This window comes from Thamnophis sirtalis, unplaced genomic scaffold (genome assembly GCF_051295495.1).
Source record: "Thamnophis sirtalis isolate CommonGarterSnake01/CBP01778 unplaced genomic scaffold, rThaSir2_p1.2 scaffold_2, whole genome shotgun sequence".
Classification (NCBI taxonomy): Eukaryota; Metazoa; Chordata; class Lepidosauria; order Squamata; family Natricidae; genus Thamnophis; species Thamnophis sirtalis.
The window spans coordinates 36169580-36188946 of record NW_028261382.1 but is presented as its reverse complement, the minus strand read 5'-3'; the positions used below and the strand labels follow the sequence as shown (position 1 = coordinate 36188946).

At 45.6% G+C, this 19367-nt stretch overlaps 1 protein-coding gene across 2 annotated transcripts in view; it reads right to left on the bottom strand.

Annotated features, from left to right (window-relative positions):
* Positions 1–19367, bottom strand: part of LOC106552257 (syntaxin-binding protein 1) — a 37612-nt gene that overhangs the window by 13750 nt on the left and 4495 nt on the right. For both annotated transcript variants that reach the window (XM_087704793.1, XM_087704794.1), the window contains exons 2-14: positions 13091–13140; positions 11805–11886; positions 11388–11464; positions 11114–11192; positions 10486–10589; positions 8954–9102; positions 8704–8788; positions 6595–6725; positions 4997–5104; positions 3714–3774; positions 2579–2644; positions 1206–1286; positions 901–1039 (exon numbers count right to left, since the gene is read on the bottom strand). In XM_087704793.1, the coding sequence (XP_087560919.1) occupies positions 901–1039; positions 1206–1286; positions 2579–2644; positions 3714–3774; positions 4997–5104; positions 6595–6725; positions 8704–8788; positions 8954–9102; positions 10486–10589; positions 11114–11192; positions 11388–11464; positions 11805–11886; positions 13091–13140 (1212 nt within the window). The remainder of the gene's footprint in view (positions 1–900; positions 1040–1205; positions 1287–2578; positions 2645–3713; positions 3775–4996; positions 5105–6594; positions 6726–8703; positions 8789–8953; positions 9103–10485; positions 10590–11113; positions 11193–11387; positions 11465–11804; positions 11887–13090; positions 13141–19367) is intronic.

Sequence of the window (19367 nt, the reverse complement as noted above, 5' to 3'; positions counted from 1 at the left end):
TGATTATAACATGTGGGGGCTATTTTATCATTGGTTAGAGAAGGAATATGGATAAAAGGTATAAAATTAAATAATTTAGGAAGAGAAATGTTATAACGAGATATTTTAAGTTGCAAGGGTAAAATAAGAACAGATGTATATAAAGAATTTGGTGGTATTCTATAACTATTATGACACCCAAAAAATTGGTACTCACACTGATTGATGAATGATGAAATGTTTGTTTTAAAAAAATATTTCAGACAAATGATTATCCAACATCTTCTTAAAAACTTTCACTGTTGGAGCATTCACAACTTCTGAAGTCGTTCCACTGACTAATTGTTCTCACTGTCAAGAAATTTCTCCTTAATTCTATATTGGTTCTCTCTGATATGCTTCCATCCTGCTTAAACAGGGGGTTGGACTAGAAGACCTCCAAGGCCCCTTCCAACTCTGTTATTCTTGTCCTGTCCTCAGGTGCTTTGGAGAATAGCTGATCTCCTCTTTTCTAAAGGTAAAGGTTCCCCTCGCACATGTGTGCTAGTTGTTCCTGACTGTAAGGGGCGGTGCTCATCTCCGTTTCAAAGCCGAAGAGCCAGAGCTGTCCGAAGACGTCTATGTGGTCATGTGGCTGGCATGACTCAATGCCAAAGGCGCACTTTCCCATCAACGGTGGTTCCTATTTTCCTACTTGCATTTTTTACATGCTTTCAAACTGCTAGGTTTGCAGAAGCTGGGACAAGTCATGGGAACTCACTTCGTGACGCGGCGCTAGGGATTCGAACCACTGAACTGCCGACCTTTCTGATCGACAAGCTCCGTGTCTTAGCCCCTGAGTGGCCACGTCCCTTTTTCTTAGAAGCCAAATATCCCCAGGTCTCCGCAAAGACTTCCAGCCTAGAGAAGAGTCTCTCCTACCGTTCTTGAGAAAGATGTAGAGTAAGATGATGCGTATCTTGTCGTAAGTGCTGACGTTGGCATCCAGCAGGATTGGGACAATCGCACGCATGGGATCCTTGATCTTCTCCCCTTCGGCATCGGTGCCCATGGCCAGATCCTGGCAAGAGAGAACATCTCCCTGCAATTCCCTGTGCCAACACCGTTGGGAAGCTTTCTCCTGCCCAGATGAGGTTGGGATGAACTGGGAACTAAAGGCTTCAGCTCCCAGGAGAGCTGCTTCTTTTGGGAAACGGCCCCCCCACAAACGGCATAAGCAGACTTACCTGCTCAACTCTGCAGAGTTTGTCCACGGTGCCCTGGTAGTGCTTCATGCAGTCTTCAGCCAGGTGGAGGTGAGTGGAATACTGGCCAAACACAAGAAGAAAGAAGAAGAGTTCAGCAATCTGAACATGCTCTTTTCTACCAAAAAAGGAGAATCTCTGAAGCTCGGGAGGTTCTCGATGCTCTCTGAGCTTGGTGGTCTTCTTGCAGGCGTTTCATGGCTCAACTAGGTAACACCATCAGGGCTAGTCATGACTAGCACTGATGATGTTACCTAGTTTGGGGAAAGAACCATCTGCAAGAAAACAACGAAGCTCAGGGAACACCAAGGAGCCCCCCACAGTCCTCCTACTCCTCCCAATCCTCTTTTTCTTCTACGCCACCAACCCCACTCCCTTCTAGTACTGATGATGTTCCCTAGTTGGGTAATGAAAGGTTCACAAGAAAACAACTAAACCCAGAGAGCACCAAGGACCTCACAGTCGTTCTCCTCCTCCTGCTCCTCCCTTTCTGCAAACTCTACTACTCTCATAGTTGTCGTCCTCCTCCTCTCCCTCTTCCTCCTCCTCCCATTCTGCAAACTCTACTCTCTTCTGATGATGTTACCTAGCATGGGTAATGAAAGGTCTCCAAGAAAGCTACCAAGCTCAGAGGGCACCAAGGATTCCTCTTCTAGCCACACTCCCTTCCCAGCCCATCACAAACACTGGGGCACAACTCTGATGAGTACATTGAATTTCCACTCAAGTTCCTCTGCGTGTTTCCGTCCATGTTTCAACAGCCAATGGAGCTTGAGATAGCAGGCTGAACCAAAGTAGGTAGGCCTCAAGCCTGAACCAAACTAGGGTCTCATGATATTAAGCTTTAACTGTTCATATATAGAAATTGCAAACGTTTGCTTTTAGGAAGCATGCACATGAAAAGTGCTGAAGCAAAGGTCTCTAATGTATCTGCTGGCTTGACTCTAAAATCTGTCTGAAAAGACACAATTCACTTCCCCAAATGCATGCTATAGTTGACCGTTGGCTGACTATGTATTATTACTTCCTGTAGATATAATATTGCTGTAACTCAGGGGCAAATCTTGAGGGGTGTATCCAAAGCTAGCAGATGGCTTTATCTGAAAGTGATAAACTATACAAGGGATTTCTTGCCTGTCACTCATTGTTCAGGCCATTTATTCTTTGCTATGAACCTGCACAAATAAACTATTCCTTCCCTGAAGAGCTGGCTTGCGTGCCCTGTTTTTTCTACAACAAGCTGAGCCACAATTCCCACAATTCTTAACTAGCATTCTGCAATATGTAACAATCTAGGCCCTTGTTGCTCTACCCTGGCAGGGTTTACGTTTAAGCCAGTAGAAAAGGAACAATACCTTGCTGAGTTCTTTCTGATATTGGGGCATCTTTTTCAGCATCTGGGAAAGGTCCCTCAGGGTGGTCTGAAATGTAGAAAGAGAAGTTGATCCTCAGCAAATATCTTGAATTCTAAACTGTGGAACCCATTGGGATCAAACGCTAAAACCTAACAGATTAAGAGGGATGGAAGGGACCTTTGTAAGTCATCCAATCCAACCATTCCGCCCAACCAGGAGACCTTACACCATTTCTGACAGATCCAGTCTCTTCTTGAAAGCCTCCAGGGACGAAGCTCCCACAACTTCTGAAGGCAACTTCTGTTCCATGGGTTGATTGTTCTCAATGTCAGAAAATTCTTCCTTATTTCCAGGTTGAATCTCTCCTTGTTCAGTTTCCATCCATTATTCCTTGTCTGGCATTCAGGGCTTTTGGAAAATAGCTTGACCCACTCCTCTCTGTGACAGCCCCTCAAATATTGGAAGGCTGCCTATCCTGTCTCCCCTGGTCCTTCTCTTCACTAGATTAGCCATGCCCAGTTCCTGCAACTGTTCTTTGTATATTTTAGCCTCCCGTCCCCTAATCATCTTGGTTGCTCTTCTCTGCACCTTTTCTAGAGTCTCAATATCCTTTACAGATTAACAATGATAAGATAATTCCCATATTGTATAATATTCAGTTTGTTCTTTCTCCTTAATCGCCAATCATTCCTGCACATTCTAATATTTTCCTAATCACCTTGTCATCAGTAAGATAAAGGTAAAGCTTCCCCTCGTACATATGTGCTAGTCATTCCCAACTCTAGGGGGCGGTGCTCATCTCTGTTTCAAAACCGAAGAGCCAGAGCTGCCCGAAGACATCTCCGTAGTCATGTGGCCGGCACGACTAAACGCCGAAGGGCCACAGAACGCTGTTCCCTTCCCACAAAAGGTGGTTCCTATTTTTCTACTTGAATTTTTTACGTGCTTTCGAACTGCTAGGTTGGCAGAATCTGGGACGAGTCACGGGAGCTCACTCCGTTATGCGGCGCTAGGGATTTGAACCGCCGAACTGCCAACTTCTCTGATTGACAAGCTCAGCATCTTAGCCACTGAGCCACCATATCTTTCACCTCATTGTCATCAGTAGAGACCTTCGAATTTTTTTTTATCTTACCTTGTCACCGGTATTCATTCTTTTGCTGGAAGAAAAATCCTTCAGAGATCGGGTGACTTCCCTGGAAAAGAATGACAAATATAAGCAAACTAAGTTGCATTCACGGTTCCAATCGAAGCAAGCCACCAGATGAATCGATGCAGCGTACATGGAAACATTTCTTTGATTTTGGATTGCTTGCATTGAAACAATGCTTGAAAGAGGTTTGCCGCTATGGTAGAGATGAGCAACTGGTATAAATGGGCCTTGGTTTAGTTATGAGCCAGCCGTGGGCAGCAGCTGCCAAAAAACCCAACACAGTTCTAAGCTGCATCAACAGGGGGATAGAATCAAGATCATGTGAAGTGTTGATACCACTTTATAAGGCCTTGGTAAGGCCACACTTGGAATACAGCATTCAATTTTGGTCACCACGATGTAAAAAAGATGTGGAGACTCTAGAAAGAGTGCAGAGAAGAACAACGAAGATGATTAGGGGACTGGAGGTTAAAACAGGAAGAACGGTTGCAGGAACTGGGAATGTTTATTATGAAAAGAAGGACTAGGGGAGACATGATAGAAGTCTTCCAATATCTCAGGGGTTGCCCCAAAGAAGAAGAAGTCAAGCTATTATCCAAAGCACCCGAGGGCAGGACAAGGAGCAATGGGTGGAAACTAATCAAGGAGAGAAGCAACTTAGAACTGAGGAGAAATTTCCTGACAGCTAGAACAATTAACCAGTGGAACAACTTGCCTCCAGAAGTTGTAACTGCCCCAACACTGAAAGTCTTTAAGAAGATGTTGGATAACCATTTGTCTGAAGTGATATAGGGTATTCTGCTTATGCAGGGGGTTGGACTAGAAGACCTCCAAGGTTCCTCCCAACTCCGTTATTCTATTCTATTTCTGAAAAGCAAACTGACTGCAAAGAGGTGAATACTTGGCACCTAGCAAACGTGAAAAATATTGGAGGCTATAAAAATTAATCCCTTTTTGACGGCTCATCCTGGGTTTGATGTGGGAGAAGGACAGGCAGAATTTGGGGTAGGAGTCAAGAGGGGAATCAGCCTTGAATCAATACGTTCCCACAAGTCGAACCCCTCTTGAATTCCATTAACTCTCAACTGGCACCCATTTAGCGTTGTCCGTTAGTTGACTAGATTCTCGTGTGGAGGCACGAACTTCATGTGTAGTCCTGATTCTTCCCACCGGAGGTTTTCCATGAGCCATAGAGAAGAAGAAGAAGGAGGAGGAGGAGGAGGAGGAGGAGGAGGAGGAGGAGGAGGAGGAGGAGAAATGCTTACTGGGACACCTCGGCAATGTGTTTGTGGCGCAAAGTAACCCAGAGGTCATCATCTTCATCGAGTAGAACTTCTTTGACACGGGCCTCCCCGATTCCACTTGTGTCATACCTGGAGATTTCAAAAGAGAACACGAACAAACAAATTGGTGACTTCATACAATAAATCTACATGTTTCTGGGCTTTGAGGGGCACCAAAATAGACATGCAGTTTTTTTTAAAGAGTTTTTATTTTTAGACAGACATAGACAAAACCCAAACCATAAAACCATCTTCAATTACAAGCAGCGTGTCGATTGCTTGCAAGATTTCTGTGCATCCTTTCCAGAGTCCTCGCTTGCAATTTATATGAAACCACATATTATCAAGTCAAATATATTTGTCTACCTGATTATCATTGTGCCACATTTATTTAACTATCACTATTATTCCTCCATTTTCAACAAGATGTTCCAGATATTGGACTCATTTATATTATAACGATTCATTAGATCATCTTAAATCTATCCAATCATGATGTATCTTTATATTGTATTCTGTGTCGTTCTATAATTCTTGTATTATAAAATTCTCTAGGGTCGTTCATTTCCATGTTTTTTTAATCTAACCACTGATAAAATAAATCCCATATCTTGTCATGTTGTTTATCTTCTTGTTCTCTAATTTCAAATGTCAATTTACTCATTTCAGCACATTCCGTTACTTCCTGAATGACTTCCTCCTGCGTTGGTATTTTCTCATTTTTTTCCAATTTCTAGCAAATACAATTCTAGCCCGCTGTTAACACATTTACAATCAGATATTTCAATTCTCTATTATATATCTTTCCGGTAAAATTCCCAATAAAAAAAATCTCTGGTTTTAAGTCTATATGTTTTTGTATCATTTTTTTCCAACCATGTGTGGATTTTAGTCCAATATCTTTTAGGGGACATGAAGTTTTTGTTGTGGCCTGCCAGTGGCCAGGAGAGCTGGCAACAGAGTTGGATAGTTGGGGAGGAACATGGGCCAGTCCTGGGGACTGAGGGAAGCTCAGGCAAGGGCTCTGCGTCGGAGGCAGAGAGGGAGCTAGACAGCAGTGAGGCAGAAGAACAGATGGAGCCTGTTCTCAGTGTGCGCATGCTCAGAGCTGCCAGAAGCCACCAAGAAAGCAGGGTCAACTTAGGAGTAAAGCCACACCTTGGAGGTGATTGGCCCCTCCCAGAGGAAACAAAGGAGGAGCAAATGGGGAGGGGGCTTTTGCAGGAAACAATGTGTTCTTTCGGTTGTTTCAAGAGTGGAAAGTTCTGTTTGTGACTATAAGAGACTCTGGGCCAAGCGTTGCCTTGCCCTGCGGTTGGAAACTAGTTATCTGGCAGCTCTCCAAGTGAGATAAGGTTTGTGTTGATAAACATTCCTCTTAAAGTACGTTTGCTAAAGCCTTGCTGACCGTGAATGAAAGGAATTCACAGTCGTGTAAATAAAAGGGTTTTTTGCTGGGACCAAGACTCTGATTCTTGCTTTTTAAGGAAGCCTGGGTCAGAACGGTTTTCAGTCCTGGGGACTTCGTGTAAGGTGCCCCTTATATGTGACAGTACATAAAGTAAACAAGAGAACCTTACTTGTAGACATCATTTTCAATGGGTAGCAAGTCGTAGCTCATTGCTTGGAACGTGAGCTCATGCAACACTGGGGAACTGGGATCAAAGCCACGGTCCAGAATGATGAGCTGGGAACGAGCTTTGTCTGGACCCTGGATTGGGGGGGGGAACAAACCAAGAAGCCATCAGAACTATCCACACTTTGTCCCAAAAATATGCACCTAGGAGGGGAATAATAAATGGAATTGTCATATATGTACCGTATTTTCACGACCATAAGCCGCACTGAAAATCCTAAAATTTTATCAAAAACCAGCAGTGCGGCTTATAACCCGGTGCGCTTTATGTGTGGAAAAAGATAGAAAATCTCTCCCTCCCGACGCTCAAACTTGAAGCTCGCAAGCATGCACACGTCCCTCGGGTCTCTCCCTTCAACCTCGCTACTTTCTCAGTCGGAGACCGGGGGGCGAGCAGAGAGCCACCCAGTTCCCAGCCCCTATAGACTGAGCTGTTCCGTCACCCCCGCCGCCGCAAGAAGGGACGGCAGAAGGGACGGCTGACCGGCTCAGCCCTTCAGGATTTGCCGGCGCCGAGCACCCCATCCGCCCCGGCAGTCGCCCTGCCTAACTCCGCTCCGCGCCCCAGCCGGCTCTGCGCTGCCGGTCAAGGGCGCGCGGGTGGCCGGTGCGGCGCCGGTCTTCCCAGCACACCACGCCGGCCGGGCAAGAGCCGGGAGAGCAGCGGAGCCCGAAGCCTCCCGCGCCAGAAACGTCCCGCTAGCCGACGCCTGCCACGTGCGCCCACCCGCCCGCCTCGGGGACCGCAACCTGGGCGCCCTGCCCGCCGCCGCCCGGTTTGGCTTCCCTGGCCGCGGCGCCCCAGGCCCCCGCGCTGGCGATCTCCCGGGGTGGCGAGGCTGCGCGGGGCCGCTCAGCGGAGGAAGGCGGCCGCCTGGCGGGAGAGGCTCGGCCGAAAGGTGCTGGGGCTGGAGCCGCAGAGCCAGGCATGCCTTCCGCCCGGGAAGTCCTGCCCCTTCATCCCCGAAGGCCGGCGCGCGGTGAGGGGGGCCGGCGTGGGGGCGAAAGTACTTTACACATGCTCCACGGTCGCCGCGCTCTCCGTCCCAGCCTTTGCCGAAGCCGGCGGGCTGCCTCCCGAAGAAGCCGCCGGAGCGTCCCAAGCCAGAAAATGCCCCAACTCGGGCAGACGGAGTTCCAAGTTGCAACCTGCGCACGTGATTCGATGAGGAACCAAGGGGAGCCGGGTCTCTGAGCGCGGCTTATAACCCGGTGCGCTTTATATGTGGAAAAAGTTTAAAAAATTAACGTTAATTGATACTGCGGCTTTTAATCCGGTGCGGCTTTTGGTCGTGAAAATACGGTATACATTTAAAAGGAGGAGGTATGTAAAATTATTAATGTGAAAGACAATTGCTGGAACGTAACCATTAATACCATCAGTATTAAATCGAGCTAGCTCAGATGCTGAAATGCACCATGTAAGCCAAGCGAAAAGTGTGGAAGGGAAGAGGGGAGGGGAAAGGAGGGGATAGGAGAGAGGGAAGCAGAGGTGAGGTAAAGAGTAGGAGAGAGAGAAGGAGCGGAAAGAGGAGAGAGGAGAAGAAGGGGAAGTAGAGAAGAGAGGATTAGCCAGAGCTGTAGCCGAGTTATCAGCTGCCTTCGGAGTCAGAGATCGGTGAGGCAGAAGAACAGCTGGAGCCTGTTCCCAGTGTGTGCATGCGCAGAATTGCCAGACAAAGAGAACAGCTAAAGAACAGGGATCGACTTGGGAGGAACGCCACAGGTGGGCGATGAATTGCCCCTCACAGGGGAAATAAAAGAGGAGTGAAAGGGGAGTGGAGTTAAATCAGTTCACTTCATTGGTTCGTGACTCTCCGAGAGTCCTTGCCAAGTTCTGCAGATATCGGCCTGGCCGCTCTCCAAGCCAGATAAGGTCTGTGATCCTAAATCCTCCCTTGAAAGACTTTGCTGGATGCAAATGAGCAGAATTCACAGCCAATTAATAAAAGGGGTTTTTGTCAGGACCAGGAGTTGGCTTCCTGCTCTCGGTGAGAACACCCGCAGTCCAGATACAACAATCCATTCTCTTTAACTCCAAGGATTCACTCACCTCTCCCATGGTTGGGTCATCAGCTTTGTAAGCATCCAATTTGTCCTGGATCAGCTGAGACAGCATAGCATTGTCTTTGTAATCCCTGCCAAAAGAGGACAATGCACCGGGCTCAAATTTCTCTTCTGTTTTCATCATCATGCAACAAACGCTCCCCTCCCCTCCATTCTCATGAGCTTCTTTAATCATTTTTTTTTTTAGAATAGCTTGAGCGGTTCACAGGGAGGGAGGGAGCCCTCCCCTTACTCACCCCCTGTATCGCACAGCCGGGTATTCCTTCAGCGTGGCGCAAAGCGTCGCGATCTGCTCCGCCAAGCGTTCCAGAATCGGATTCTTCATTTGAGCCTTGTGAGGGCTGTAGAAGCTCTGGAAGAAGTCCCCTGAATCCAGGGAGTAAACCTGTAGTAGGCATCACAAGGGTGGGAAAAAAGCAAAGGAGCTGAGACGCTCAAGCGGAAGTGGCTCGAATTCAATACCTCCCCCATGTTTGGCTTTCCCCACCTAGGAAGGAGAAGGAAGCCAGGCATCTAAAGCGCAGGAGGAAGTCCGTCCGAGGTCTAATTTCAATTCACACGTGATTAAGGTGTCACATGCATGTCAGAATACATTCATATGCATCCTTGTTTATAGCGCTGGGTACTTTGTGCATACCCGTATATTTTGTGTTATGCAGATTTTAAGAACCCGGGAAAAATAGAAGGAAAGATACTATAAATCAGGGGCCCCCAACCTTTCGGACCTCAGGGACCACTAAATTCATACGTTTACATCCCGCGGACCACTAATATGATCTGCCTGATGACCAGTTGTGTGGGCGTGGCTAGGGGGTGAGTGACTGGGTGGGCGTGGCCAACTTGATGTCATTCACGTCGAGGGGCCCCTTGGCAGCCTCTACTCGCCCCTCCCCTCCCAGCCCATCCTCTCCTGCCTGCCTGGGCTCCTTAGGGCCCCGACAGGAAGCGGTTGCTGGAGCTAAGCAGCCCCCAGGAGAAAGAGTTGGCAAAACAGCTCGGTTCCAATTGGATCTGACCGAGAAGGAGGCTCAGCAGAAGCACCTCACTGTGGACTAGGAGCATAGGCTTTCCAAGTAGAGGGAAGACCTGCAGGAGTGCAAGGCCTGGTGTTGGCGCCTGGAGGCTCAGTGGGATGAGATGGTGAGCCAGTTCCAGGCCATGATGCCGTCCCACTGGAATGAGGCCCTGCGGCTCTTCGCCACCAGCGGCTCTTCCCTCCAGCCTTCGCCCAAAGCCCCCCACCAGGAGGCTGAAGCAGACACCGAGTCAGAATTTCTGCCCCCCTCCAACCCCCACAAAAAGACCCCAAAGGGGGAGACCCTCTGCAGCAACATGGAGAATACGGAATTTAGATTCTCCCTAAAACTTTGTAGTATTTATTGAGTAGTTATGCAACGTATGCTTCAAAATTCCCGTCTATAGGCGAGCAACGATAAACATACTGCTGTGTTCAGCGCACCGAGTGGTTTCTGGTTCCTTTACAATACAATACAATAGCAGAGTTGGAAGGGACTTTGGAGGTCTTCTAGTCCAACCCCCTGCCTAGGCAGGAAACCCTATATTGTTTCAGACAAATGGCTCTCCAACATCTTCTTAAAGACTTCCAGTATTGGAGCATTCACAACTTCTGGAGGCAAGTTGTTCCACTGATTAATTGTTCTCACTATCAGGAAATTTCTCCTCAGTTCTAAGTTGCTTCTCTCCTTGATTAGTTTCCACCCATTGCTTCATAAGTCTATCTTCACTTCCAGCTCAGTCAACAGTTTACCTGGGACTCATAGGGCAGGAAAGCAATGTTGATCTCCGTCAGAGTCTTGATGACTTTGGCTGCTCGGGATTTGACCAGTTCATTGAATAAGGAATCTGGGCAAGCTGAGAACAGAAAGACACAGCAAACACAAAGTTTAGACAAGACGAACAAACCCGTTAATTTTCTCTAAAGTGGATAACTGCAGATTATCCCACCCACTCAAAGATAGCAAGAACAATGGTCCCAGAAGAGATTAGGATCCAAGGATTTGGGGGCGTTCTTTGAAAGTCAGATAGATCAATCAATCCACAGTTCAGTTCAGGAACTTCCGATGCAAGATCTTAGATTGTTCAATGGCTGCTTTCACACAATCTAGGATTTTGCATGAGATGCTGGCTTGGATTAGCCTTACTTTGGAATTCATTTATTGACTTAGCATCATGTTAGGCAAATCCATAAGCGGCTTGTGTGAACCCGGAAACAGAGCTAGTTCAGGTGAATGTGGCCGGGATCTCATTAAAGCAGCTGCTTCTATTGCAGATGAACTATAGTTTGATGTGTGGTCATAAGTCGGATCCTGAAAACGGGGTGGTGCTTCAAAAATATTGCAACCCAGAGATGAAACCCCAGTTTATTCCATACTTACAGTCCGTGAAGAAGACATGCGCAGCTCGATATTTGGCATTGGGGGGTTCCTTGAAGTCAGCAATGAGAGACTCCACCGACTGAGAAAGAAGATTGAATAGATTCAGTTTACTTCTCATCAAGAATATCAGCCTGAGTTAATTTGCGGTGTTAGAAAGGTAAAAAATAGGATCTGGGGCAAAACGTTTTGACGTTTTACCCCCCGATTCCAACTCAGTTGTTCTGTTAGGATGCTGTACCCAACACGGATAGCTTTCCTACGAACACAAACCCACCTTTTCGGATGGAGTGATGAGATACACAGCCTCCAGGCTAGGCAGCGGCTCTCGACGCTTATTAATATCTTCTACAACTGGATGCGGTCAAGCCCAACGGGGACAAGCAGAGATTGCCAGAAAGAAAAGAGAGCAGAAGGAAATCAGAACGAAGGTTGGGCGGTTTCAAGGAGCCTTAGCTCCGATTCAAATCTGGAGATCAGTTCGGTTCGAAAGTTATCTCCCCGTCCCCAGCTCGCTTTCCTTTCTTAGCTTCCTGGAGGCAGAAGGAGCTGTATCCTTGAGGATTTCAGAAGAGACATCTGAACATTCTCCCTGAGAGGTTCATCCTAAAGGAATGTTGCAGGTTGTGCACAAGAAGGGACAGATTTTGGGTCCCAATGGGTGGTGTTAGCACAGCCCCAAAGTTCTACTTACTTGTTATCCCCTCCGTCATGATATCTGTCATTTTGCAACAGGAGGAGAGCATACGCATGCTCAGCTGATCCACCACCAGCACCTGGGAAAAGCACGGAGAAGGGAAATGTCACTAATAGAAATAGATCTGGTTTTAATTCTATTTGCTGTTTTACCATTTCCTCCAACCATTTTTTTTATCCTTATCCAATATTTTTTTGTTGAAGGACAGGCCCACCACATGTGGTAGTATGTTCCCTGTGTCTGTTTGCATTTCCAGCATTCTGGTAATCTGTTTGGAAACATTTTTGCTAGTCTTCCTGGTGGTACTTTGTTTATTCTTAATACAATACAATACAATACAATAATACAATACAATAATACAATACAATACAACAGAACAGAACACAACACAACACAACAAAATAGCAGAGTTGGAAGGGACCTTGGAGGTCTTCTAGTCCAACCCCCTGCCTAGGCAGGAAACCCTATACCATTTCAGACAAATGGTTAGCCAACATCTTCTTAAAGACTTCCAATGTTGGAGCATTCACAACTTCTGGAGGCAACTTCTGTTCCACTGATTAATTGTTCTCCCTGTCAGGAAATTTCTCCTCAGGTCTAAGTTGCTCCTTGATTAGTTTCCACCAATTGCTTCTTGTTCTACCCTCAGGTGCCTTGGAGAATAGTTTGACTCCCTCTTCTTTGTGGCAACCCCTGAGATATTGGAACACTGCCATCATGTCTCCCCTAGTTCTTCTTTTCATTCAACTAGACATCCCCAGTTCCTGCAACCGTTCCTCATATGTCCCCTAATCATCTTTGTTGCTCTTCTCTGCACTCTTTTTAGAGTCTCTACATCTTTTCTACATCTTGGCGACCAAAACTGGATGCCGTATTCCAAGTGTGGCCTTACCAAGGCCTTATAAAGGGGTATTAACACTTCACGTGATCTTGATTCTATCCCTCTGTTTATGTAGCCTAGAATTGTGTTGGCTTTTTTGGCAGCTGCTGCACACAGCTGGCTCCTATTTAAATGGTTGTCCACTAGGACTCCAAGATCCCTCTCACAGTTACTACTATTCAGCAAGGTACCACCTATACTGTACCTGTGCATTTCGTTTTTCTTGCCTAAATGCAGAACCGTATTCTTTTCACCATTGAATCTCATTTTTCTTATGTGCACGCGATTGAGTGTTGTGCAAACTCAGAAGATAGACTAAATCAGAAACCAGGCCAAATGGCAGTGGGATATAGGCATCAAACAGTCTATGTAAGAAAAAGCCATCGATTTGTTTTGAACTCACCTTCCATTCTCCCTTCTTTTTTACTTTCTTTATGACATCAGCCATAATCTCTGCAAAAAAACAACAACAATCAAAGGAGGGGAATTAGGAAAAGAATTAATCCACGATGAGTTGGCATCAGCCCCAGGGTAGAAGTTAAAGTTAAACCATAACATTGACTGTGGCTAAAATTAGCTCAGTGTTTTTCAACCTTGGCCACTTGAAGATGTCTGGACTTCAACTCCCAGAATTCCCCAGCCAGCTGGACTTCCGGGGCGGGACCTTGCTGTTGGCGGCGGCTTAATTGAGCTGCCCCCAGGTTTCTAGTTGCGTTATCTGCCTAAACACCTGGTAGATATCTCAATCTTCAGGCAAAGAAGATTGAGAGAGAGATCCAGCTGGTAAGAGCTTTCTTTGAAGTTTGCAGCTTTTTTTTTTTGCTGCGAACAGAAGGGGGGGGGGCAACCAAGGCTGAATCATATCTCCGGCCAGAAACCTCGGCTGTTTCATCACGGCGCAAAGTAAGGAACCCCCTCTTAGGACAATTTTTGAGATATTTATCTGAAACTAATACAAGCAGAGTCCGTACCCAAGTCCAGACATCTTCAAGTGGCCAAGGTTGAGAAACACTGAATTAGCTTCTTGAATTAGCTGGGCTGCAAATCCCACTACCTGGACCACAATGACTTCATCACAATTCACAACCCTTTGTTGCTGTCTGCGTAGCTCTAATCGTAACACTGGACATTGTTTAAATTCAGTTTCCGGGTGAGAATGTCAGTATCGTTGCACTGTTAAAAGTTTAATTTCTCTTTTAGTTATTATGACAAGCTTTATTGATTAACCTACAGGCCACGTCAAAGCACAAGATTCAAACGTATGTTGCCAACAAAATCCTATGCAAACAATTTAAAATAAGAGTAGGGTAAAATACAATAGTTATAGGACAGGGATAGCAAACCTTTTGGGCACCAAGTACCCCAAACTGGAATGCGTTATGCGTGTGTGTGCATGTGCCCATGCCAGAGTGCGAGAAACCCCAACACCAGCTGGCCGGTGCATGCATGCCTTTCTTTTGCCATTGTTTGCCATTTTTGGGCCATTTTCAGGCTGGTTTGGGGGCCGTTTTCAAGCTGTTTTCAGGCTGTTTTTTGGGCCAAAACTGGCTTAAAAAGTGTCCTGAAAACACCCTTTAAATGTCCTGAAATGGACTGAAAAATGTCCTGAAAATGGCCCAAGAAACAGCCTGGAAATGGCCTGGAAAACACCCCCAAAACACCCCAAAACTGACCTGAAAATGGCCCCAAAACCAGCCTGTTTTGGGGGCATTTTTGGGCCATTTTCTGGCCCACAAAGACCAGTCAGTGATAGCACCCATGCCAAGAGAGAGGGATCTGTGTGCCACCTCTGGCACATGGGCCATAGATTCGCCATCCCAGTTATAGGATAAGACACAATCTAATTGAACACATAAATATATACAATAGAAGGAAACGATGTAAATATATATATTTTGGGGTCACCCTTACAATCTACCCCAATCGGTCCCACGTATGCAGATCTCAACCGAACCATTTTGTTGAAGTCCTGTGCTGCGTTAAATGTTATTTCCCGGTTCCGGTCGCACATACGGTAAGTTGTTTTGATAGGGGGATCCCAAGGGGTCCTTCATTTGGTATATGGACCAAGGTCTCTGCCTCTCACCCCCTTCTACAAGCAACAATCAAATAGGATGTGAGCCAGGTCCTCTACTCTGCCACTCCGCAAATGCAGAGACACTCATTGTAGGGTATAGAGTGGTTTCTCCCCTATCTGACTATTATTGTGTCAAGCTTGTTCGAATCTCGTTTACGTAAATATCTCCCTAAGATGTTTCGGCAATTATAACGTCAAATAGCTGCCTACTTGGAAAGTACGTTGATAGTTACTCAGCCATTTCAGGTTTCCCACCTTACTAAGGATAGCTCTATCATGTTGGGCTTCTATATCCTTAATTCTCTGGGCAGCTTTTAGGGAATTGTTCTCCTGTTACCAGTGGTGGGTTGCAAAAATTGTTCGAACCTACTCTGTGGGTGTGGCCTCCTTTGTGGGAGTGGCTTGCTGCCCATGTGACCGGATATGAAGATGCCGACGACACTTGTCAGAACCACCTTAAATTACCTCACACACAACACTGGCATGCATAAGAATATGATGTAAACTTGTTTTTTAAAAGGCATCTTTGGTTTGCGTTAAAACTTCAACACAGGGAATGTTCTGATTGCACCACAAACTCAGTAGTCATCCTTACCTTTCACAGAGGCACTGAGTTTTATAAATAGGAGCATGATAGTGTAGAATAATCATATCCAAGGACCAGTGGTGGGTTTCAAAAAATTTTGGAACCTCTTCTGTAGGTGTGGCCTGCTTTCCGGGTCCACTGGTGGAACCTCTTCTAACCAGTTCGGTAGATTTGATGAACCGGTTCTACCGAATAGGTGCGAACTGGTAGGAACCCACCACTGCCTGTTACGCAAGAGACAGGCCACAGCTTCTTACCAAATGTGTTAGTTTGGTGATCCAGGTGATTTGTGATTGTAACTTTACTTGCTCTAGTAGACTTAACTTGGGGAGTCTTATCAGTCTCCATTTCATTGACTTTGCACCAGTTAGTTGTATGAATAAGTGCATGAATTGTATGAATTCCCAATTCAGCTCTAACGGCTGCAACAGATGTCCTTGGATCTACACCCCAAATCCATCTCAAGTGCTGGGACTGGGTTTGTTCTAGGACTGTGGTTGAGTATAAACCCCAAACTTCTGCTCCATACAAGAGGCATAGCTGATATGGGGAAAATGTTTTGTTCTGTTTTTAAAAGACTGTTTCTTCGCCCACAGCACTTCTCAAACAAAAGGAGGAAGAAGAATATAACCGGCGCTTCCTGTGACCACACATCGCGAACTTTCAGTTTGTTTCTTCACAACTTGGAAAAAACCGAATCCTGTAGATTCCAGAGAGCAAGGCCTACTACACATACCCCTCTGCCCCCCCCCCCGAGATTGCAAGTCTATTGTTCCTTGGTTAAAAGGAATAGTTGCTCCCCTTCAGATTAAGGCATATGTAAGGGAAAAGCTTCTTCATGGTCCATGTGTTGCCCCACCAAAATAAAAAGAAAGAAATTTTGAAAGCAGAACGAGGAGCAATGGATGGAAAGTAATCAAGGAGAGAACCGACCTTAAACTAAAGAGAAATTTCCTGATATTTAGAACAATTAGCCTCCAGAACCTGTGGGTTCTCCATCGCTGGAGGTTTTCAAGAAGAGGTTGGATAACTATTTGACCACAGGATCTCCTGCTTGAGTAAGGTATTAGACTAGAAGACCTCCAAGGTCCCTTCCAATTCTGTTATCCTTATGAGCTGAGCATTCATCAGGGGGGAAAGATAGCTGCCTGCATACCTGCTTTTTAAAAAAATCTAATCTTTTACAGTCATTGAGTAGAGTACTACTGAATCATCTAATTCTAGAGAATCTCTTTTTTCATATACCTTTTAAGGGCCATTTATTCTCCACTACAGGGCAAGGACACCAATAGGATATTTAGAATATAAGTAAATGGATCTTAAACAGGTTGCCTTTGGAAATTATGGGAAGACTTTTAAGAAGAAAATTGTATTTGGTTTATTTGTATGCCGCCCTTCTCCAGGATGGCCACTGCAGAAAAAACAATGGCTACCAACTTGCCTTCCATGGAGGACCTGTAACACTGCACGAGTCAAAAAGAGGGCTGTGAAAATATCTACAGACCCCCTCGCATTTAGTCATTTAGTCATTTTATTAAGATTTATAGGCTGCCCTTTTCCCTGAGGGGACTCAGGGCGGCTTACAATCACAGGGAAGGGGGTGCAATATCAAAGACAAACAATATGTGAACAAAAGAAAGAAAATAATAAAAACACAACTTGCATTCAACAGTCAGCACTCGGGCGGGTAAATTGGGAACCTATCCCCAGACCTGATGGGAGAGCCAGGTCTTGAGGGCTGTGCGGAAGGCCATTTATTCTCCACTACATCGTTCCTATCCCCCATCTCCTCCCACTTATGACTGGACATCAATTGTTTCAACTCCTACCCTCAAAACGATGCTACAGGGCCCTGCACACCAAGACAACTAAACACAAGGACAGTTTTTTCCCGAACGCCATCAGTCTGCTAAACAACTAATTCCCACAACACTGTCAAACTATTTAGCAAGTCTGCATTCTATTATTCTTCTCTTCCTTCCTAGTACCTATCCCTCCCCACTTGTGACTATAACCATGTTGTTTATATCTTTCCAATTTATATTGTTTTATTTGTTTCCTAGTATGATTTGATTGCTTATTAGTAACCCATGACTATCACTATGGCGGCTCTTGACAAAAATAGGATTGTGAGCATGATCGCCAACCTCCGATGATGGATATGGCACAACGAGAAGAATGACTATCACTAAGTGTTGCATCTTATGAGTCTTGAGGATTTTTGAACTTCGAGCTTATGCACCCAAGACAAATTCTTTGAGTGTCCAATCACACTTGGGCAAGAAAGAATTCTGTTCTATTCTATTGTCTGGAATATTATAGGGTCTCCTGTTTGAACAGCGTGTTAAGACTAACCTAATCTGGCCAGAACATCAAACTCTCTGAGCTGCATTGCAGCAGAACTGGCCTCTCCCTTTTTTTTTGGCTTTCGATTTGACAAGGGCCAATTTTAGAATAAGCAGGAAAGGAGAAAGGGGAGTTTGCGGTGATCCGTGGAGGGGTTGTGTTTCTGGAATTCAGGAGAGGGACGGTCTCCAGAAAACTCAGAAATACTTTGCCCATGTAAACAGGCTTTGTCATCCTTCTGACTGACGAGGAAAAGGCAAGGCTGAACCATTCTCACTTTCCCACATGGAAAATACCACAGTAGCAGGAGTTCCCACCGAGTACGTGACTTGTGTAAGACAGGGAAATTTGCAATTCAGACAGACACGGACTTCAGAGGAGAATCAGAACTGCAGAAAAAAACAATGGCTACCAACCTGCCTTCCATGGAGGACCTGTAACACTGCAGGAGTCAAAAAGAGGGCTGTGAAAATAGCTACAGACCCCTCGCATCCTGGACATAAAATGTTTCAACTCCTACCCTCAAAGCGACACTATAGGGCCCTGCACACCAAGACAACTAGACACAAGGACAGTTTTTTCCCCGAAGGCCATCACTCTGCTTAACAACTAATTCCCACAACACTGTCAAACTATTTACTACGGCTGCATTACTGTTACTATTAGTCTTCTCATCGTTCCTATCCCCCATCTCCTCCCACTTATGACTGCAGGACTGTAACTTTCTTGCTTGTATCTTTACGATTTATATTGATTGTTTCCTAGTATGATTTGATTGCTTATTTTCTATTCTATTCTACTCCACTCCATTCCAATCACACTTGGCCAATAAAGAATTCTACTCTACTCTATCCACTCCACTCCACTCTACTCCACTCCACTTACACTTGGCCAATAAAGAATTATATTATTATTCTATTCTATTCTATTCTATTCTATTCTATTCTACTCCACTCCATTCCAATCACACTTGGCCAATAAAGAATTATTCTATTCTATTCTATTCTATTCTACTCAACTCCACTCAAAATAACGCTTGGCCAATAAAGAATTCTACTCTACTCTACTCTACTCTACTCCACTCCACTCCACTCCACTCCACTCCACTCCACTCCAGTCCACTCCACTCCACTCCACTCCACTCCAGTCCACTCCACTCCAGTCCAGTCCAGTCCACTCCACTCCAATCACACTTGGCCAATAAATAATTCTACTCTACTCTACTCTACTCTACTCTACTCTACTCTACTCTACTCTACTCTACTCTACTCTACTCTACTCTACTCCACTCCACTCCACTCCACTCCACTCCACTCCACTCCACTCCAATCACACTTGGCCAATAAAGAATTCTATTCTATTCTATTCTATTCTTAAAAGAAACCGGCTAGAACGGGCCCAAATATCTCCCAAGACATAAGAACGATGGAAGAGAACATCTGTAGCTCAAGAATTGAACTGTAGAGTCCCTTGTGCTCTCTGACCTTGGCTTGGTTGTTCGCAGACGTTCCATTACCCGATTAGGTAATCTCACTCCAGGCAGGGCAAGCTGCTGTGTATAAACAGTGAGCAAACCCCACACTCACCAGCACTGATGATGCTACCTAGTTGGGCAGTGAAATGGCTACAACATTCCAAACTCATCAAGCGTTAACAACAGAACAAAAGCCT